This window comes from Caretta caretta, chromosome 11, assembly GCF_965140235.1.
Source record: "Caretta caretta isolate rCarCar2 chromosome 11, rCarCar1.hap1, whole genome shotgun sequence".
Taxonomy (NCBI): domain Eukaryota; kingdom Metazoa; phylum Chordata; order Testudines; family Cheloniidae; genus Caretta; species Caretta caretta.
In genome coordinates this window covers 10,901,589-10,924,901 of record NC_134216.1, presented here as the reverse complement: position 1 = coordinate 10,924,901, position 23,313 = coordinate 10,901,589, and the positions used below count along the sequence as shown (strand labels likewise).

Sequence of the window (23,313 nt, the reverse complement as noted above, 5' to 3'; positions counted from 1 at the left end):
CATTAAGCAGCCACATAAAACATTCCTAACACTAATGTTTTTTTTTAATCCAGTATGCTGAATGGTTGGAGGGAAAAGACACATTGAATCCCTGACCTTTTAATTTTGGTTAATTTCATGCTCAAAAAAGTGAGACACAGGCAACACTGGCTAGAGCCAGAATTAGCAAAGGTAAGTGCTGCGCAAGATTCTTCATGCAGAGCTTCCACTGCACTTCTGACCTGCTTTTGTAAGAGCCTTTCTTGAGTTGAGCCTGCCAATCATGCTGAATCAAAGAATCAGAGAAATTGAAACTGGAAAAGTTCAGGCTGTCTATGGCCTGATCCTGAGAGGTGCAGGTCAACTTGCAGCCACCACAGCAATTGCTGCCGTGGTGGGTGTCCACACTACCCTACTTGGGTCAGTGGTGTGCGTCCACTGTAAGCGCCAACACAGGCCATAGAACTTCCCAAAAATAATTTCCAGAGCAGACCTTTCAGAAAAACATCCAATCTTGATTTTAAAACTGCCAATAATGGACAATCTCCCACGACCCCTGGTAAATCGTTCCAATGGTTAATTACTCTCACCATTATAAACATAAGCACTATCACTGACTTAAGAGGGGCATTGTGGGGCTCTCAACTCTGCTGGCAGCTCCCTGCCAAAAGCCTGCCTGCCCCACAAGCTCCCGGTGGGCTGCCCCCCTCAGTCCCTGGGCTTCTGCCCTACCCATTCTCCGCCGGGGGGGGGGGGGCATCCAGGGCTTCTCCCCTACCTATCCCCCACCGGGAGCAGGGCGAAGCCACCTGGGGCTTCTCGCCACTGGAGAGCGGTGTCCAACTGTCCTGGCTTCTTCCCCCCTCCATATCCCCCGCCTTCCCACTGGGAGCCCTGCAGTCTTGTCAGTTTCACAGCTCAGGGACCCTGGCCAGGAGCAGGGTCCAGCCACCCAGCTCTCCAGGGAAGCTGGGGCTTTCTTGTTAATTTCACAGCTCATGCCAACTGATAAGACAGCCAATGTAAGGGACACAGTGTTGTTCTAACTACACTGACATCAGCCTCTCACGTCTCGTGGAGGTGGAGTTATTATATCAGTATAGTAGGACACTTACATTGGTAGGAGGAAGGCTGTAGTGTACACACTGACATAATTAACTGTGTAGTGTAGACCTGCCCTAACTCTATTCCCACAGAAACACCTTTCTGGTGAGTGATACCTAAAAAAAAAAAAAAAAACCCAGAAACAAAATACATATCAAGAAGCATTTGAAAAGTGAACATTATAGGCTGATCACTATTTCAGGATAATCCAAGTAGTTTCCTGTTTCAAAACTACAATGGAGGAAAAGAACACATTCTGCATTGTTATATTTACTACATAGCACCAATATGCTGACTCGGTCAAATACTTTAGATCCAAATTTTAAGCCTGGTAAAAATCAAACCAAAAAAGTTTTAAGAGAATGAATGGCACCATTGTGAAAATGCTGGATGGGCTTCAGGACCCCTGGATTCTACTCAAACCTCTGCCACAGACTTCAGTCACTTTCCTTTACTGTGCTGCAATTCCCCATCTCCATAAATTGGGACAATTTACTTCCTCTACCTCATTGATACATCCTGCATATGTTCATGAGAAGCTCCAAAATTACACTGATGGGCATTATAGAAAAGCACAGATATACATAGGAAAATGCTTTTATAAAACTTTGTAAAAATATTTTCAAGACTTTTTAAAATATGAGTACAACCTAAAAAAATGGGGAGGGATGGAAAAGATAGAGGTTTCAGGTGATGTAAAGAGTTACCCAAAGTACTGGAAAGAAATGTAATAGCAATGTGTTAATTCATGAGACCCATAAGGGAAACTTTAGTTTCACTGTCCAAGCTGAGTAAAGTACATAAAAGATTAAAACTAAATTAGATTTTGGTGTTTATTAAATAACTGTTAATTAATAAACTAGGCAGTTAATGATAAGATGTTTATCTCGACAGTGCACATTTAATCATGCAATATTTCTACTGTATATATATTCCATATTATTATTATTATTGTTTATATTATGGAGGCAGCTAGCATACTCCAATCAGGATGGAGGCTCTACTGAGCCAGATGCTTTACAGATGTAGGAAAACATGGTTCCTACCCAAAGTAACATTTGCTATTGGTGTTACAAATTAAGGTAAGGGTGGAAATCCTGCATTCCTTACATATGCAATGCTCCCACTGAAGGCAACAGTAATGTTAGGTGAACAAGGCATGCAGGTTAGGCTCTACGGCTCAGATTTTTAAAAGTATCTAGACAACTGACTCCTACTAATTTCAATGAGTTAGCCATGTACATACCTGTGAAAATCTGGCCCCAATTCTATAACACACTTTTATATACAGACTTATGATTTGAAAAGGTAGTAATTTTACATTCATTTTATATTTTGATAATTCAGATCAGACAAAGAAAAAAAAAACCACCATAATTTCCTTGAACTACCATAACAAAAAGAAAAGGAGTACTTGTGGCACCTTAGAGACTAACCAATTTATTTGAGCATAAGCTTTCATGAGCTACAGCTCACTTCATCAGATGCATACTGTGGAAAGTATAGAAGATCTTTTTATATACACAAAGCATGAAAAAATACCTCCCCCGACCCCACTCTCCTGCTGGTAATAGCTTATCTAAAGTGATCACTCTCCTTACAATGTGTATGATAATCAAGGTGGGCCATTTCCAGCACAAATCCAGGGTTTAACAAGAACGTCTGGGGGGGGAACGGGGGGATGGACGAGGGGAAATAGGTTACCTTGCATAATGACTTACCCACTCCCAGTCTCTATTCAAGCCTAAATTAATTGTATCCAATTTACAAATGAATTCCAATTCAACAGTCTCTCGCTGGAGTCTGGTTTTGAAGTTTTTTTGTTGTAATATCACAACTTTCGGGCTGAAATTGTGGAAAAGCAGCATCACTTGCCCCACAACCTCAGCCGTGCAGAACACAATGCCATCCACAGCCTCAGAAACAACTCTGACACCATAATCAAAAAGGCTGACAAAGGAGGTGCTGTTGTCATCATGAATAGGTCGGAATATGAACAAGAGGCTGCTCGGCAGCTCTCCAACACCACTTTCTACAAGCCATTACCCTCTGATCCCACTGAGAGTTACCAAAAGAAACTACAGCATTTGCTCAAGAAACTCCCTGAAAAAGCAGAAGATCAAATCCGCACAGACACACCCCTGGAACCCTGACCTGGGATATTCTATCTACTACCCAAGATCCATAAACCTGGAAATCCTGGGTGCCCCATCATCTCAGGCATTGGCACCCTGACAGCAGGATTGTCTGGTTATGTAGACTCCCTCCTCAGGCCCTACACTACCAGCACTCCCAGCTACCTTCAAGACACCACTGACTTCCTGAGGAAACTACAGTCCACGGGTGATCTTCCTGAAAACACCATCCTGGCCATTATGGATGTAGAAGCCCTCTACACCAACATTCCACACAAAGATGGATTACAAGCCATCAAGAACACTATCCCCGATAATGTCACGGCTAACCTGGTGGCTGAACTTTGTGACTTTGTCCTTACCCATAACTATTTTACATTTGGGGACAATGTATACCTTCAAATCAGCGGCACTGCTATGGGTACCCGCATGGCCCCACAGTATGCCAACATTTTTATGGCTGATTTAGAACAACGCTTCCTCAGCTCTCGTCTCCTAACTCCCCTACTCTACTTGCTCTATATTGATGACATCTTCATCATCTGGACCCATGGAAAAGAAGCTCTTGAGGAATTCAACCATGATTTCAACAATTTCCATCCCACCATCAACCTCAGCCTGGTCCAGTCCACACAAGAGTGGACACTACAGTGCTAATAAACGATGGTCACATAAACACCACCCTATACCGGAAACCTACTGACCGCTATTCCTACCTACATGCCTCCAGCTTTCACCCTGACCACACCACACGATCCATCGTCTACAGCCAAGCTCTGCGATACAACCGCATTTGCTCCAACCCCTCAGACAGAGACAAATACCTACAAGATCTCTATCAAGCATTCTTACAACTACAATACCCACCTGCGGAAGTGAAGAAACAGATTGATAGAGCCAGAAGAGTTCCCAGAAGTCACCTACTACAGGACAGGCCTAACAAAGAAAATAACAGAACGCCACTAGCCGTCACCTTCAGCCCTCAACTAAAACCCCTCCAACGCATTATTAAGGATCTACAACCTATCCTGAAGGATGACCCAACACTCTCACAAATCTTGGGAGACAGGCCAGTCCTTGCCTACAGACAGCCCCCCAACCTGAAGCAAATACTCACCAACAACCACATACCACACAACAGAACCACTAACCCAGGAACCTATCCTTGCAACAAAGCCCGTTGCCAAATGTGCCCACATATCTATTCGGGGACACCATCAAAGGGCCTAATAACATCAGCCACACTATCAGAGGCTCGTATACCTGCACATCCACCAATGTGATATATGCCATCATGTGCCAGCAATGCCCCTCTGCCATGTACATTGGTCAAACGGGACAGTCTCTACGTAAAAGAATAAATGGACACAAATCAGATGTCAAGAATTATAACATTCATAAACCAGTCGGAGAACACTTCAATCTCTCTGGTCACGCAATTCCAGACATGAAAGTTGCGATATTACAACAAAAAAACTTCAAAACCAGACTCCAGCGAGAGACTGTTGAATTGGAATTCATTTGCAAATCGGATACAATTAACTTAGGCTTGAATAGAGACTGGGAGTGGCTAAGTCATTATGCAAGGTAACCTATTTCCCCTTCTTTCCCCCCCCCCCAGACGTTCTTGTTAAACCCTGGATTTGTGCTGGAAATGGCCCACCTTGATTATCATACACACTGTAAGGAGAGTGATCACTTTAGATAAGCTATTACCAGCAGGAGAGTGGGGTGGGGGGAGGTATTTTTTCATGCTTTGTGTGTATAAAAAGATCTTCTACACTTTCCACAGTATGCATCCGATGAAGTGAGCTGTAGCTCATGAAAGCTTATGCTCAAATAAATTGGTTAGTCTCTAAGGTGCCACAAGTACTCTTTTTTTTTTTTTTTTGCAAATACAGACTAACACGGCTGTTACTCTGAAACCTACCATAACAAAGAATATCCAAGGACTAATCACAAGTCTCCTGAGCTCCTGGGGCTTTTAATCTACAAACTACCTTGAAACCAATAGGATAATGGAATAAATCTTAAAAATGCTTATTCTTGCAAGACTCTAGTAGGTCAATAATTTAAATATTTATAACAATGCAGGTTACTTCAAACTAGGATTTCCACCAGAATATAAATGTCTTTAAAGTCCAATGTGTCGTACCTTTCAATTTTCAAATACAAAAATAACTGTTGATAGTTATTCTTAATTTAATTCATTACCTCTACACTGCAACTGTTAACTAAACACCACTCAGAAATGCTACAAGGAAGAAAAAGAAACTCTTACCTTATATTATACTGGCCAGCTTTCAGCATACATCTATCAGGAAGCTGAGCAAGCTTCTTTGAGAGCGTTTTAAAATATTTTCTACATTGCTGCATTCCCATGCTTTGCTCATAATCTGTAGAGGCAGATAGCGGGAGCCCATCTCTAACACGGACCACTGAGGCAGATAAGATCATAGACATTGCCAACCGATTTAATGAAAACCTAAAATAAAACAAATACATTCAGAAATGCAGATCAGACAAAATTAAAACAAATAAACAAAAATTGAATATGCAGCCAGAACCATTACTATATGGTAACTAGATGAGGTAACTCTCAGTCAAGGCTGATGGGTTGTATTCCTGGTTCAGCCTTAATACGTGGCAAGTCACAAAGGGCTTAGTCTTGAACCTAAGCTCACAGAAGAAGTCCTGATGAGTAGTCCCTACCAGTCTCTCTGACTCACAAACAGGTCACAGAATCAGACTTTTGACTTCTATTATTAATATGTATTATTCGTATTACCACAGTACTCAGATTGAGGCCCTGCTATTTTTTTTATTTATTATTTCTTTTACAGTAGTGCCTAGAGGCACCAACTGAGATCAAGATCATACTGCTAGGCGCTATACATACCACAATCTTTGTCTCACTAATCAAGAGAAGATCTTGCCCGAAGAGATTAAAGTCTACATAGGCAAGACAGACAAAGGAGTTTTATTATTCCCATTTTACAGATGGGGAACTGAGAGACAGAGAGAATAAGGCCATGACCAAAGAAAAATTTAAAGAAGTGCCTAACTATAAACATGTGAATAATTCTATTGAATTCAGTGGGATTATGCATATGCTTTAAGTTAGGCACACGTTTAAGTACCTTGCTGAATGGAGACTGACGTAACTTAACCAAAGTAACATAGGAAACATGCTGCCCGCTTCTTGTTTACAGTGTCACCTGAAAGTGAGAACAGACGTTCTCATGGCACTGTTGCTGGCATCACAAGATATTTATATGCCAGATGCACTATGATTCATATGTCCCTTCATGCTTCAACTACCATGCCAGGAGACATGAAGATCACGGGTTTTGCTCCATAACAATCCAAAGCAGTGCAGATCGACGCATGTTCAATTTCATTATCTAAGTCAGATGCCACCAGCAGAAGGTTGATTTTCTTTTTTCAGGTTCTGTGGTTTCTGCATCAGAGTGTTGCTCTTTTTCGACTTCTGAAAGCATGCTCCACACCTCGTCCCTCTCAGATTTTGGAAGGCACTTCAGATTCTTTAACCTTGGGTTGAGTGCTGTAGCTCTCTTTAGAAATTTCACATCAGTATCTTCTTTGCTTTTTATCAAATTTGCAGTGAAAGTGTTCTTAAAACAAACAACATGTGCTGGGTCATCATCCGAGACTGCTATAACATGAAATATAGGGCAGAATACGGGTTAAACAGAGCAGGAGACATACAATTCTCCCCCAACGAGTTCAGTCACAAATGTAAGTAACACATTATTTTTTTAAACGAGCGTCATCAGCATGGAAGCATGTCCTCTGGAACGATGGCCGAAGCATGAAGAGGCACATGAATCTTTAGTGCATCTGGCATATAAATATCTTGTGACGCCAGCTACAACAGTGTCATGCGAACGCCTGTTCTCACTTTTAGGTGACACTGTAATTAAGAAGGGGGCAGCATTATCTCCTGTAAATATAAACAAACTTGTTTCTCTTAGCGATTGGCTGAACAAGAAGTAGGACTGAGTAGACTTGTAGGCGCTGAAGTTTTACATTGTTTTGTTTATGAGTGCAGTTACCTAAAAAAAACCCCGACATTTGTAAGTTGCACTTTCATGATAAAGAGACTGCACTACAGTACTTGTAAGAGGATAATTTGGTAGAATGCTGCCTGCTGAGGGGCTGATTGAGAGGGCAGAGTTAAGGTGTACAGTACTTGTGAGAATAGTAAGGTGTGTGCCTGTTGTTATGTATTGTAAGGTGGTTTAACATCTCGTTTTCTTGCTTTTTCTAGGTTTGTGTCATGTCGTGTATCAGCCTTAACTATTTCACAATTTTCTATGTATTAGTTTATTTTCTTAACTGTATAAAAGCTTTACATTGTATGCTCCAGATGCCTATTTTATAAATTAAAATACACTACACAACGATACAACAAATAAAGGGCTGCTCATTCCACCCTGACACCATCAAATACAATTAGGAAAATAAAGTAAACTTACACTCTAACCCTCGGCCCATATGCCTCTCCTTATACACCAAATAAAAAGTTATGGGCTTTGCAGCATTCCCAGGTGGTTAACAATTATCTAGCTGCTGGCAGACCAAGAGAGTGGGGGGTAATAGGAGCCTATATAAGAAAAATACCCAAAAACAAGGACTGTCCCTATAAAATTGGGACATCTGGTCACCCTAAAAAATGGGGACAGAACAATGTCCCAGGTTACAAGGGCTCAGGCCACTTATGCTTTGAAGGTTAGCACCAAAACCTGGGTATCCATGCGGAAGTCTATTAACAGCCAATGAAGTTCCTGGAACTCTGTTGTAATGAGCTTCAATTATAAAATTATTTGAGCATGAGCTTTCGTGAGCTACAGCTCACTTCATCGGATGCATACTGTGGAAACTGCAGAAGACATTATATACACAGAGACCATGAAACAATACCTCCTCCCACCCCACTCTCCTGCTGGTAATAGCTTATCTAAAGTGATCATCAAGTTGGGCCATTTCCAGCACAAATCCAGGTTTTCTCACCCTCCCCACCCCCATACACACACAAACTCACTCTCCTGCTGGTAATAGCCCATCCAAAGTGACCACTCTCTTTAAAATGTGTATGATAATCAAGGTGGGCCATTTCCAGCATAAATCCAGGTTTCTCACCCTCCCACCCCCGTCCAAATACCACACACACACAAACTCACTCTTCTGCCGGTAATAGCTCATCCAAAGCGACCACTCTCCCTACAATGTGCATGATAATCAAGGTGGGCCATTTCCAGCACAAATACAGGTTTTCTCACCCCCCCACCCCCATACACACCCAAACTCACTCTCCTGCTGGTAATAGCTCATCCAAAGGATCTACAACCTATCCTGAAGGATGACCCAACACTCTCACAAATCTTGGGAGACAGGCCAGTCCTTGCCTACAGACAGCCCCCCAACCTGAAGCAAATACTCACCAACAACCACATACCACACAACAGAACCACTAACCCAGGAACCTATCCTTGCAACAAAGCCCGTTGCCAAATGTGCCCACATATCTATTCGGGGACACCATCAAAGGGCCTAATAACATCAGCCACACTATCAGAGGCTCGTTCACCTGCACATCCACCAATGTGATATATGCCATCATGTGCCAGCAATGCCCCTCTGCCATATACATTGGTCAAGCTGGACAGTCTCTACGTAAAAGAATAAATGGACACAAATCAGATGTCAAGAATTATAACATTCATAAACCAGTCGGAGAACACTTCAATCTCTCTGGTCACGCAATCACAGACATGAAGGTCGCTATCTTACAACAAAAAAACTTCAAATCCAGACTCCAGCGAGAAACTGCTGAATTGGAATTCATTTGCAAATTGGATACTATTAATTTAGGCTTAAAGAGAGACTGGGAGTGCCTAAGTTATTATGCAAGGTAGCCTATTGCCCCTTGTTTCCCCCCCCCACCCCCCGACATTCTGGTTAAATTTGGATTTATGGGAAATGGCCCGCCCTGATTATCATGCACATTGTAAGGAGAGTGGTCAGTTTGGATGAGCTACTACCAGCAGGAGAGTGAGTTTGTGTGTGTATGGGGGTGGGGAGGGTGAGAAAACCTGGATTTGTGCTGGAAATGGCCCAACTTGATGATCACTTTAGATAAGCTATTACCAGCAGGAGAGTGGGGTGGGAGGAGGTATTGTTTCATGGTCTCTGTGTATATAATGTCTTCTGCAGTTTCCACAGTATGCACCCAATGAAGTGAGCTGTAGCTCACGAAAGCTCATGCTCAAATAAATTGGTTAGTCTCTAAGGTGCCACAAGTACTCCTTTTCTTTTTGCGAATACAGACTAACACGGCTGTTACTCTGAAACCTGTAATTATAAAATTATGCTTAATAAGCAGGCTACCAAGTTCAGCACTAGTTTCCATTTCCAAGTAATATCATTGTGTAATTCCATGTAGAGTGCAGTACAATAACCTGATCTTGAGGTGTTATGGATAACCCACATCACGGGGGAGAGGGGGTGTGTGTGGACTGCCTCCTTCTCACAAACTGCACCTTAAAAAAAACTTTTGGCTACAGCAACTACCCAACACACACACACACACACCCCTGTGTTGCACCCATAACATGGCACTTGGTCCATGGAAGGAGGAGTGGGAGGAAACACAGGTCCCAGCTGTTTTGCAGAGCAGCATTTGTACTCACGCCCAGGGCCTGGAGGTGCCAAGGCACCTATCGCAACCTTACACTACGGGGAAGAGGCCGTAGGCAGGTTTATGCCTCCTTATCTCTGACAGGCAAGTGGCAGGTGGAATAATGCCTCCATTGCAATACCCCCCCCCCCACACACACACACACACACACACACGCCCCACCGCTATCCCTATCCGTGCCCCCAACTTGTGCCCAGGTCCCCGGGGAGGAGGAGACCCATCCCTATGCTGCCCCCCTACCTGCACCCAGGGGAAGCCCATCGCTGTCGCACCCAAGGCCCCCGGGGGAGGGGCGCCCCGCCCCATCCCGGCCCCAGTTCCCACCTGAGCCGCCTCTGCGCGCCCCGCACGGCCGGCTGGTCGGGCGGGCCTGGGTCTGTTGCTAGGCAACTGCTCTGCGAGGCGTAGCCGACCGTTTCGAACTCCCTGCCTCACCGGAGCCGCGGCATCGGCCGCAGGACCACGTCCGCCTGCCGCAAAGCATTGTGGGAACCATCTACGCGCCCCCGCAGCGATCAATGGCAGGGCGAGGGGATATCACGTGACTGTGCACGCTCCCCGGGCCGGTGCGCTCGGCGGCGGGGTGAGGCGGTGGTCGAGCTGCTGTTGCTCTCTGGTGATGTGGGCTGGTTGCAGGGGCGCGGTTACTCAGAAGGGGTTGGGCCCCTATTGCCCTGCGGCGGTGGGGACGTGGCTCCTGGGCCGCCATTGCTCTGGGGGGGGGGGTGGGGTGGTTCACGTTGTCAGCGATTTGTGATGCTAAGGAAGTTATGGATATTGGAAACGTTGCCATAGATGCCTGGAAAAGGTGAGGCCCTGAAGTAGGGCCCCCAAGTAGTTGTTGGCTTTCAATGGGACTTGGGTTCCTAACGCTCCCTCAGGTGCTTGTGGACAGCCCCTCCCCCCCTTCGCTGTGTATAAAGTGCCTGGTGAAGTTTTAATGTCATATAACTAATAAGTAATAATCCTTGGTGTTTCTGCCAAGTCCACCAACACTCCCAACTCAGCCCCAGCGGTAGCTGGCACCAGGGACTGGACTGAGACCGGGTCCAACACTATTTACACGGACCACCAAACAGTCGTCTGGTAACTCAGCGAAATCAACCGGGCTTGATGTGAAAAGTCTCCACGTCCCATTACCAGCCCCTGACAAGAGTCATGTTTGTTTAACTTTTCTGTAATGTGACAAGAAGATTTTCTCCTCATAATACTCTCCCACTTGTCCGTGTTTCCTTCCATGCGGTACTACTTTATTTCGTGTATTCTTATCTCATTTCTGTTCTCCCTTGCTGCCACTTTTTAATCTCTCCCTTCATCTCTGTTACTATTTAACTATATAATCGTATTTAACCTTGCAACGAATTGTAGGATTCAAATGATATGAAATACAAAATGTGCCAGATTCTCTGGTCCAGCTGAGTTGCACTCAATATAAGAACAAGGCAGGGGAGGTGTCTTCAAGCCACCTTTGTATTCCTGGTTTCAGAGTAGCAGCCATGTTAGTCTGTATTCTCAAAAAGAAAAGGAGGACTTGTGGCACCTTAGAGACTAACAAATTTATTTGAACATAAGCTTTCGTGAGCTACAGCTCACTTCATGGGATGATTTGCATCCGATGAAGTGAGCTGTAGCTCACGGAAGCTTATGCTCAAATAAATTTGTTAGTCTCTAAGGTGCCACAAGTACTCCTTTTCTTTGTATTCCTGTGACTCTAGCCCTACTCCAGCAGCACATAACAGCTGGGAATACGTTTTAAATGGGTACCTGGGAATTCCCCAGATGTGATAGAGCCAGTGCAACAACTGAACACCTCCGTCTCTCTCTCTGTCTCACACTCTCTCTCACACACACACACGCACGTGCCTCACTGTGGACAGGTGACTGGAGATCTCCAGTGACAGAGTGATCCCTTGAATCTATGGACAGCAGGTGTAAATGGTTAATTTATACTGAAGGCTGGTTCCATTTCTTTAAATACAGTTAAATTTCTCCTTCCACCTGTTATTAGTTAAAAGGTGCTGGTAAGGGAGAAAAATTTGTTTTCAGATAGGGTGACCAGATAGCAACTGTGAAAAATCAGGAAAGGGGATGGGGAATAATAGTTTCCTGTATAAGAAAAAACCCTGAATATCGGGACTGTCCCTATAAAATCAGGACATCTGGACACAGGCACCAGCTCCTAATTTTCCCTGGGGGTGCTCAGGCCCAGTTCCCACCCCCACTCCACCCCTTCCCCAAGATCCACCCTTTAGCCTGCCTCGTCCTGCCTCCTGCTCCACCCCGCCCTGCCTCTTCCCATCCCTCCCCCAAGCACACCCCATCCCTGTCCCTACCCCTCCCTCCCAGTGCCTCCTGCATGCCATGTGAGTGGGAGGGTGGGAGAGGAGCTTGGCTGCTGGTGGGTGCTAAGTACCTGCTGATTTTTTTCCATGGGTGCTCCGGCCCTGGAGAACCCACAGAGTCGGCATGAGGTGGGGTGGAAAGTAGATGAGGCAGAGAAACGGAGAGAAGACTGATCAGCTGGCACAAATGCCAGCAGAGTCAGGTTTAGTTCAAGCAGTGGTGAGATTGGTGAAGAGGAAACCAATAGTAAATGAACAGAGGGACTAGTGAAGGGAGTAGAACCAGGCAAAGACTCATGCACTGTTTAATGACGTGGTCTTGTTTATCTGAATGTATGAAGAGGTGAGCAAAAGGCAAGACTTTGGAAACTATAGGAAAGGGTGTTCTCTAAACCAGTGGCTTTCCAGACTACTGTACCCTTGTCAGGAGTCTGATTTGTCTTGTGTACCCAAGTTTCACCTCACTTAAAAACTACTTGCTTACAAAATCCAATATAAAAATATGAAAGTGTCACAGCACACTATTACTGAAAAATTGCTTACTTTCTCATATTTACCATATAATTATAAAATAAATCAGTTGGAATATAAACGTACTTACATTTCACTGTATAGTATCTAGAGCAATATGAACAAGTCATATGAAATTTTAGTTTGTACTGCCTTCACTGGTGCTTTTTATGTAGCCTGTTATAAAACTAGGTAAGTATCTAGGTGAGTTGTTGTAGAAGACCTCTGCATACCCCAGGAGTATGTGTATTCCTGGTTAAGAACCACTTCTCTAAACAATATTCTCAATGCTCACGGTGAAATCCATTTAAGTGTGGAGGAACTGCACAAGGCCTTGCACAGCACTTGAGCCTTGGAGTCATACTGTGCACGGGGAGGAGAAAAATGATCACGAATTGAAGTAAGCTCCATAAGGTCTCTAAAGTGTCACAATTACTCTTTACTGTGTACTTTTCTGAATTAGACTTTAAGCCCATTGGAAAAGAGACCATGTCTACATATGTGTTTGTACTGCTTAGCACAGTGGAGCTTCAATCCTGACTGTGGAATTTGGGCAGGACTGTAATATTCACTATAATGTTAATATTAATATAAATGTATGGTCCCTTTGTCCATACACAGAAGAGTGGTCATACCACAAGACACTACACAAAAAACCCAACTATAATAGGCTATATTGTATTATTGAGAACTGATAGTGATTATGTAATTAAAGATTGTACAATAAGTAGAGTTTAGGGTGCATGTGCAACCTTAATTTTGCCATTCCCTCATTTTGGGAGCTTGAGCTGTATCCTTAAGATTCTCTAGACATATCGATTACCTAATCCTTACAATGTTCTAGGGAAACATTTACAAATGGTGACACTGGCTCCAAGAGAGGTTAATTGCACAGGGCCACAGAAAGAGTCAGTGTTAGAATGACAGGTTTCAGAGTAACAGCCGTGTTAGTCTGTATTCGCAAAAAGAAAAGGAGTACTTGTGGCACCTTAGAGACTAACCAATTTATTTGAGCATGAGCTTTTGTGAGCTACAGCTCACTTCATCGGATGCATACCGTGGAAACTGCAGCAGACTTTATATACACACAGAGAATATGAAACAATACCTCCTCCCACCCCACTGTCCTGCTGGTAATAGCTTATCTAAAGTGATCATCAAGTTGGGCCATTTCCAGCACAAATCCAGGTTTTCTCACCCTCCACCCCCCACACACAAATTCACTCTCCTGCTGGTGATAGCCCATCCAAAGTGACAACTCTCTACACAATGTGCATGATAATCAAGTTGGGCCATTTCCTGCACAAATCCAGCAACTACAGCATTTGCTCAAGAAACTTCCTGAAAAAGCACAAGATCAAATCCGCACAGACACACCCCTGGAACCCCGACCTCACCTCAGCCTCAGTGAGGTCAGCCTCACCTCAGTCCCTGGAAAAATCATGGAGCAGGTCCTCAAAGAATCAATCCTGAAGCACTTGCATGAGAGGAAAGTGATCAGGAACAGCCAGCATGGATTCACCAAGGGAAGGTCATGCCTGACTAATCTAATCGCCTTTTATGATGAGATTACTGGTTCTGTGGATGAAGGGAAAGCAGTGGATGTATTGTATCTTGACTTTAGCAAAGCTTTTGACACGGTCTCCCACAGTATTCTTGTCAGCAAGTTAAGGAAGTATGGGCTGGATGAAAGCACTATAAGGTGGGTAGAAAGCTGGCTAGATTGTCGGGCTCAACGGGTAGTGATCAATGGCTCCATGTCTAGTTGGCAGCCGGTATCAAGTGGAGTGCCCCAAGGGTCGGTCCTGGGGCCGGTTTTGTTCAATATCTTCATAAATGACCTGGAGGATGGTGTGGATTGCACTCTCAGCAAATTTGCGGATGATACTAAACTGGGAGGAGTGGTAGATATGCTGGAGGGGAGGGATAGGATACAGAAGGACCTAGACAAATTGGAGGATTGGGCCAAAAGAAATCTGATGAGGTTCAATAAGGATAAGTGCAGGGTCCTGCACTTAGGATGGAAGAATCCAATGCACCGCTACAGACTAGGGACCGAATGGCTAGGCAGCAGTTTTGCGGAAAAGGACCTAGGGGTGACAGTGGATGAGAAGCTGGATATGAGTCAGCAGTGTGCCCTTGTTGCCAAGAAGGCCAATGGCATTTTGGGATGTATAAGTAGGGGCATAGCGAGCAGATCGAGGGACGTGATCGTTCCCCTCTATTCGACATTGGTGAGGCCTCATCTGGAGTACTGTGTCCAGTTTTGGGCCCCACACTACAAGAAGGATGTGGATAAATTGGAGAGAGTCCAGCGAAGGGCAACAAAAATGATTAGGGGTCTAGAACACATGACTTATGAGGAGAGGCTGAGGGAGCTGGGATTGTTTAACCTGCAGAAGAGAAGAATGAGGGGGGATTTGATAGCTGCTTTCAACTACCTGAAAGGGGGTTCCAAAGAGGATGGCTCTAGACTGTTCTCAATGGTAGCAGATGACAGAATGAGGAGTAATGGTCTCAAGTTGCAGTGGGGGAGGTTTAGATTGGATATTAGGAAAAACTTTTTCACTAAGAGGGTGGTGAAACACTGGAATGCGTTACCTAGGGAGGTGGTAGAATCTCCTTCCTTAGAGGATTTTAAGGTCAGGCTTGACAAAGCCCTGGCTGGGATGATTTAACAGGGAATTGGTCCTGCTTCGAGCAGGGGGTTGGACTAGATGACCTTCAGGGGTCCCTTCCAACCCTGATATTCTATGATTCTATGACCTGGGTTATTCTATCTACTACCCAAGATCCATAAACCTGGAAATCCTGGGCGCCCCATCATCTCAGGCATTGGCACCCTGACAACAGGATTGTCTGGCTATGTAGACTCCCTCCTCAGGCTCTACGCTACCAGCACTCCCAGCTACCTTCGAGACACCACTGACTTCCTGAGGAAACTTCAATCCATCGGTGATCTTCCTGATAACACCATCCTGGCCATTATGGATGTAGAAGCCCTCTACACCAACATTCCACACAAAGATGGACTACAGGCCGTCAAGAACACTATCCCCGATAATGTCACGGCTAACCTGGTGGCTGAACTTTGTGACTTTGTCCTTACCCATAACTATTTTACATTTGGGGACAATGTATACCTTCAGATCAGCGGCACTGCTATGGGTACCCGCATGGCCCCACAGTATGCCAACATTTTTATGGCTGATTTAGAACAACGCTTCCTCAGCTCTCGTCCCCTAAAGCCCCTACTCTACTTGCGCTATATTGATGACATCTTCATCCTCTGGACCCATGGAAAAGAAGCCCTTGAGGAATTCCACCATGATTTCAACAATTTCCATCCCACCATCAACCTCAGCCTGGTCCAGTCCACACAGGAGATCCACTTCCTGGACACTACAGTGCTAATAAACAATGGTCACATAACCACCACCCTATACCGGAAACCTACTGACCGCTATTCCTACCTGCATGCCTCCAGCTTTCACCCTGACCACACCACACGATCCATCGTCTACAGCCAAGCTCTGCGATACAACCGCATTTGCTCCAACCCCTCAGACAGAGACAAACACCTACAAGATCTCTGTCAAGCTTTCTTACAACTACAATACCCACCTGCGGAAGTAAAGAAACAGATTGATAGAGCCAGAAGAGTTCCCAGAAGTTACCTACTACAGGACAGGCCTAACAAAGAAAATAACAGAACGCCACTAGCCCTCACCTTCAGCCCCCAACTAAAACCCCTCCAACGCATTATTAAGGATCTATAACCTATCCTGAAGGATGACCCAACACTCTCACAAATCTTGGGAGACAGGCCAGTCCTTGCCTACAGACAGCCCCGCAACCTGAAACAAATACTCACCAACAACCACATACCACACAACAGAACCACTAACCCCGGAACTTATCCTTGCAACAAAGCCCGTTGCCAACTGTGCCCACATATCTATTCAGGGGACACCATCACAGGGCCTAATAACATCAGCCACACTATCAGAGGCTCGTTCACCTGCACATCCACCAATGTGATATATGCCATCATGTGCCAGCAATGCCCCTCTGCCATTTACATTGGTCAAACTGGACAGTCTCTACGTAAAAGAATAAATGGACACAAATCAGATGTCAAGAATTATAACATTCATAAACCAGTCGGAGAACACTTCAATCTCTCTGGTCACACAATCATAGACATGAAGGTCGCTATCTTAAAACAAAAAAACTTCAAATCCAGACTCCAGCGAGAAACTGCTGAATTGGAATTCATTTGCAAATTGGATACTATTAATTTAGGCTTAAATAGAGACTGGGAGTGGCTAAGTCATTATGCAAGGTAGCCTATTTCCCCTTGTTTTTTCCTACCCCCTCCCCCCCCAGATGTTCTAGTTTAACTTGGATTTAAACTTGGAGAGTGGTCAGTTTGGATGAGCTATTACCAGCAGGAGAGTGAGTTTGTGTGTGTATGGGGGTGGGGGGGCGAGAAAACCTGGATTTGTGCTGGAAATGGCCCACCTTGATTATCATGCACATTGTAGGGAGAGTGGTCACTTTGGATGAGCTATTACCAGCAGGATAGTGAGTTTATGTGTGTGGTTTTTGGGAGGGGGGTGAGGGGGTGAGAGAACCTGGAATTGTGCAGGAAATGGCCCAACTTGATTATCATGCACATTGTGTAGAGAGTTGTCACTTTGGATGGGCTATCACCAGCAGGAGAGTGAATTTGTGTGGTGGGGTGGAGGGTGAGAAAACCTGGATTTGTGCTGGAAATGGCCCAACTTGATGATCACTTTAGATAAGCTATTACCAGCAGGACAGTGGGGTGGGAGGAGGTATTGTTTCATATTCTCTGTGTGTATATAAAGTCTGCTGCAGTTTCCACGGTATGCATCCGATGAAGTGAGCTGTAGCTCACGAAAGCTCATGCTCAAATAAATTGGTTAGTCTCTAAGGTGCCACAAGTCCTCCTTTTCTTTTAGTGTTAGAATGAGATTACAGCCCCAGAGCTTCTGGCTCCTAGTGGTATACTCAGGTCCCTAGTGCACACCCTTCTGTCAGGAGCTTTAAAGGCTGACAAACCAATGACATTTAAAATGTCTTTTTCTTCCCTTACAAAATAGATCCTGTCTACTCCCCTCAGGCAAACCAGGCTACAACCTTGTAAAAGGGACACTGTTTACTGAATAAATCAGTAGGAGCTGTAACAGGGAGGCAAGAACTTAGGCCCAAATCCTTAAAGGTATTTAGGTGCCTAAATCCTATTGGAGTTAGGCACCTAGATACTTTTGAGGTTCTAGGCCTTAGGGCTCAGCAGATCAAGAGGAGAAATGTAAAGCATAAAATGCATGTATAAAGGAGGAGTAGACCCTCTGGAAAAGAAAAGTTTAAGGGGAACGTAAAGTTGTTTGGATAACTTCAAAACTTAGATGAGTAAGTTGAATTGTAAGCAGCGGTACTGAACATAGATTAAATGGAATTGGTTGATTATTTTAGGATGTGGTTTAAAACCCTGAAATAATAAAGTGTGGCACTGTTCTGAAAAATCCTGCATAATTTACTCCTGGGGGAATTTTATGCCACTGTGCATGTGCAAAATTTGTGTCTCCTGTAGATTTCTTTGCAGAAAAATGACTTTCTGATGGGGAAACAAATGGAAGCCCCAAAAGCGGTCATGCAGTCCTCCCCAACAGTATGTTTTGGGTGCCAAGCAGCAAGCAGAGAGGTAAATCACTGTGGGGCAGGAGGCGGAACTGGGGAAGACCCAGCTGGTGGCTCCTACCTTGTGTCGGGCTCAGCCACTAGTCACAGCTGAGCTGGGGAGGACAGGACTTCCTCTTCCCCTGCATGGCATCCAGTGCCAGGTCACACCCACCTCCAGATTTCTCCCCTAGCTGCAGGAAGCTCTGCAAACTCCCCCTGCCCCCGCTTCCTGCACTCATTGCTCCTCAGCTGCAGGGGGAGGGATTCCTATACAGGGAGCTGCTCCCCCATCTGCCCAATCCCCATGCATCCAGACCCTTGGGCTGAGCCTCAAACCCTCCCCCCCCAACCCTCTCAACCCACACCTGGATCCCACACACTAAGCCCCTCTACACTTGGATCCTGCCTTGCTGAGCCTGCCTGCCTGCCCAAACTGAGTGGCAGGGCCTTGGGGTGTTTCTGGGGCAGGCCTGGTCCTTGCTCTGTATCAGGGTTGGGTGCAGCTTCACAGCTGAGTCTGTGTCCCAGGGGGAGCTGTACAGTGATCTCCCACCTCTGGGCAGCCAGTGTCCTGTGCTTCCCAGTGCTGTGTTGGAAAGTCCACATTTATCTGACAAATAAAATTTGCAGAATTTTTAACTTTTTGGTGCAGGATGCCCTCAGGAGTAATAATTGCAGGGGTCACAAGTTGACTTGTGCGAGAAGCTACTGAAAGACTACTAGGGTTGTGTCTACTGTGTGGTTGAAACCAAGAAAGCACAAACTTTGAACAAGGTTTGTCTATACAATGTGGACACATTTTGTCTGAGAAGTATGCAATACCACCAAGTCATCTATAGTACCGTTTTATAACAGAGATCTCAGAAAAGCCACTGGGCTAGAGAAAGCATGCAAGCAGCAATAGGAACTAGTCCTGTAAACACACATGTGACTGTGCCATACCATAGGTGCTGACTCTCTGGGTGTTCCAGGGCTGGAGTACCCATGGGGGAAAAAATGGTGGATGCTAAGCACCCACCTGCAGCCCCCTAGCGCCTCCCGCCCATCAGCAGCCCCACCAATCAGCACCTACCCCTCCCAGTGCCTCCCGCCTGCCACGATTAGCTGTTCCATGGCATGCCGGAGGCCCTGGGAGGAGTGAGGGCAGGGTATGCTCAGGGGAGGGAAGGGGTGGAGGTGGGAAGAGGCAGGGTGGGGCCTTGGGAGAAAGAGTGAAGTGGGGGCTGGGACTGGGGCAGTGTTGCACCCTAAGGATAAAATCCTGGCTCTGTTGAAGTCAATGGGCATTTTGGCCATTATTCCATTCCATTATGGATGTTTGGGCCATCATTTCACCCCAAATATTTACAAAACATGAATCAGATCCCCCAAAATCATGACAGTGGCTTAAAAATCACAACACTAATTAGGTGTTTGTGTTTTTGTTAGAGCTGGTAGCGGTCACACTTTCAAGCTTTTGTCCACAACCATGAGATCAAGAACCTTACTGTTTTAAATGAAAGCGGACATTCTCAGATAAGAAGGTGAGCCTAGCATCTGGGACTTAAAGAAAAACACCAAATATTGTGACTCTCGTAACAAAATTGTGAGAGTTGGCAATACAGTCACTGCTTCCCTGGTTTAAATGCTGTTGTTGCTAGCACAGTTGAGGTGGGAGTGTGGTCAGGGTGATGAAGAACATCCGTGAAACAATTTATTTCTTTGCTCACAATTTTTCCCTTGTTTCTCTGTTGAAATTTTCTCAAGAGTCCATTCTGGAGGTAGAAGGGGTTGTTCCTTAGAGCAACAGTGTGTCATTCTCTGGGACTTTACAAATGTGAAGAAACCTAGTAATATCACATAAACAACCTCACCACTAATAAATGCAATTGCTACAACAATTTGTGGCAACACTTATATCTGTAGCCTGCTCTCTTTCACACAAAATACTTAGTGTCTCTAAAAAGTAATCTTCACAGTGCATCTCAGTCAGTCTGCAAAGTAACAAGCGCCAATGAGCTTGACAAGTTATAAGTGTATTTTTATTTTCAGCGTCCTCAATCCCGGATTTGTACAAATAAAACAAGATGAGCTATTTTTGATGATCATGTAACAAGCCATTCCAATAATAAAGGTCTCAATTCAGGGCTTTTTGTCTACTTAGTTTATTCCCTGTTCAGTGGGAAAAAATGAACCGAAAAGCCACATTAATGTACTCCTAGTAGGCATAATCCCTTTAGTTCCCTACATTACTGTAAGTGAACACATCACCAGACTTTGTTTGTATTCAAATATTTCCAGAGAGGGAAAATCATTCCAAGCTGATCACATCACAAGGCCAAAAATTTCAGTAGACGCCATTTAAACCATTACAATAAATAAAAGCATTATTTATTAATAAGATTGTACTATAAACACTTCATTTATATTCAGAGAACTCTGGGTCCCTAAAGAAATTTGCCTTTGAATATAATACCCACAACAAACTTTGCATAAGTAGAGTTATGATGTTATATCCGTAATTTAATTCAGAAAGATGGAAAGTAGCCTGAGTGGGGCTGGAAAGCATTATTAGGTTCTGTAAGATCAAATAAGATTATAATTGAATGGGATAGAAATGTAGCTCTGTATAACAGTAACTCACCAAGAATACTGTGTCTTTTGAATAACATTCATATTTTATTTATTATTGATTACTTATTTTACATCAGATCTACTTTTGATTAGCAGGTAATGCTGAACAGAGACTGTAGCAGCAATGTGCACATTGGATACCTTGCTATATTTAAGAATGCCATACTTTACACGTGAGAGAAATGCATGCTTAAAGTTTTTAAAGGTTACTGGTACAATGGAACCAGTTGCCAAATCCCACATCCCCTGGGTAGCTCAGGGAGCCAGCCAGGTGGGGAGCCAGCTGCCCAACTTCCCAGGTAGATCAGTCAGCCCACCCACCTGCCAGGCAGGCAGCCTGGCCTCTGAGGATCCAGGACTCCCAGGCAGCCCACTAGCCTGTTCCACCAGAAAATGTTCAGCCAGCTCTACTGAGGGCAGAGTTGACCCTATACTGGAACATGGTTAACAGTTCTCACAAGCCAAAATGGGATCCAAATCTGGCTTTCAGGTCTTGATTCAGCAAGCTACTTAAGAATATGATGAAGTCCATCCCTATTTAGGAAAGCACTTAAGCATGTATTTAAGTGCTTTGCTGAATTAGGACCTTGGACTCTTGTTGGCTGTGCAGGGCTACCAGGTGTCAAAAGCAGTAGAACATGGCTAAAACAACTGCAAACTCAGGGCCAAATTCTGCATCAGTGTAACTGATTGGAGCAGTCACTCATGATGTCAGAAGATGTGACTGAATAAAGCCACGGAGCTGGTCTGCTGAGTAAGAAAATGCCATTTTTACATACTTTTTCCTGCCCATCATTGCACGTTAATGATTAAGGCTAGGATTTAGTCATGGTTCCCCAGGACTGATGCTCGGGTGCTCCCCAGGTCCATTGCTGTACCTGCCCCTGGGACCGCTGCCACTGGGGTGCTCCTCAGGGCCAGCTGCATTGGCCGCTGCAGCTGCGGACATTCCGTGAACTCCATGACAGAATTGTAGCCTAATTAATGATTTCACACTATAATGCTTCTCTTGTTGAAGTAGATGGTCACCTTAGAGCTCCTCAGAAGGTAAAAAAAAAAATCAAAAACCCTCTTTGATGGGGAGTCCTCCCCACATGGTTAATGGACAATTAACCTTATAGGGGCACCTGTAGGAGAGTCAGGACCTGCTACAGCCTAGGCTGGGTCTACACTACAGACCTATATCAGTATAACTACATCGCTTGGAGCTGTGAAAAATCCACACCCCCAAATGATGTAGTTATATTGACCTAACCCACCCTGTAAACAGTGCTATGTTGACAGGAGGGCTTCTGTTGACATAGCTCTCAGAGAGGTGAATTAACTACACCAATAGGAGAATCTCCCGCTTTGGTGTAATTGTGTTTTCACTAAAATGCTGCAGCAGTGCAGTACGTGAAGACACTCCCTAATTGAAGATGAAGCCCACCTGAGCAGGAGCAGGCAGGGGCTTGTATAAAACCAACAAGGTGACAACAGTCGGGGGCTGCAGATAGGAGCTCTGCAGTCACTCTCAAGAGAGAAGGGGAGTTAACTAGGGCTGGAGGGAGATAGTGGGCAGCCACTCTGAGCATAGAGAGGTGGCTAGGAGGAAACCCAGGGAGGGAAAGCCCTGGGATCCTGTCCCTGACAGAAGGGTTTACCAGAGGAGTTGTGGGGAAGAAAGCTTGTGGAAAGCAGAGTAGGAAGAGCCCAGGGAAAGAGCAGCAAGGAGGAGACTCTGAAGACCTTGGCTGGATGATAGGGTCCCTGGGCTAAAAGCTGAAGTAGTGGGCAAGCCTGGGTTCCCCTACCAGCCCCTGGGGAAGTAGTACAGACTAGGAATTGTCATGGAGGATGGCCTGGGATGGTGTACCATTGGTCCAGCAAGATGATACCCTGGAAGGGGAAAACTATATATTGACATGGCCAAAGGGCTGAGTCACAAAGAGAGAGCACCGTGAGCCCTGGAGAGCAAGAGGGACCATGGGATAAGTGAGCAACCGAAGGGGGTGCTAGACTGGAGGAAAGCTGATCCCCAGACCCAGCACCACCCACACAGTACTTCCTATTCCAAGGGTAGTTTAGATACTGTCAGTTAAACGGCAATAAAAATGGGGGTGAGTGCATTCTTAATACACTTTCATAACTGTTTAATTTAGTTTTATGTGCTGTGCAAATGGAGACTGCATTCTGTTATGCCTGTCACTGGTTTATGGCC

At 45.0% G+C, this 23,313-nt stretch overlaps 1 protein-coding gene across 6 annotated transcripts in view; it reads right to left on the bottom strand.

Moving 5' to 3' along the window:
• Positions 1-10,449, bottom strand: part of SEC22A (SEC22 homolog A, vesicle trafficking protein) — a 49,103-nt gene extending 38,654 nt beyond the window's left edge. For 2 of the 6 annotated variants that reach the window (XR_007359103.2, XM_048869071.2), the window contains exons 1-3: positions 10,264-10,449; positions 6,359-6,894; positions 5,500-5,703 (exon numbers count right to left, since the gene is read on the bottom strand). Coding sequence is in view for 5 of the 6 variants with exons in the window: in XM_048869071.2 (XP_048725028.1) it covers positions 5,500-5,703; positions 6,359-6,408 (254 nt within the window). In the remaining variant the exon portion in view is untranslated. Of the gene's footprint in view, positions 1-5,499; positions 5,704-6,358; positions 6,895-10,179; positions 10,200-10,263 lie in introns of those variants that run through there. The other 4 variants (XM_048869077.2, XM_048869076.2, XM_048869073.2 and 1 more) reach the window with 4 other exon arrangements.
• Between the last annotated feature and the right edge of the window lie 12,864 nt (positions 10,450-23,313).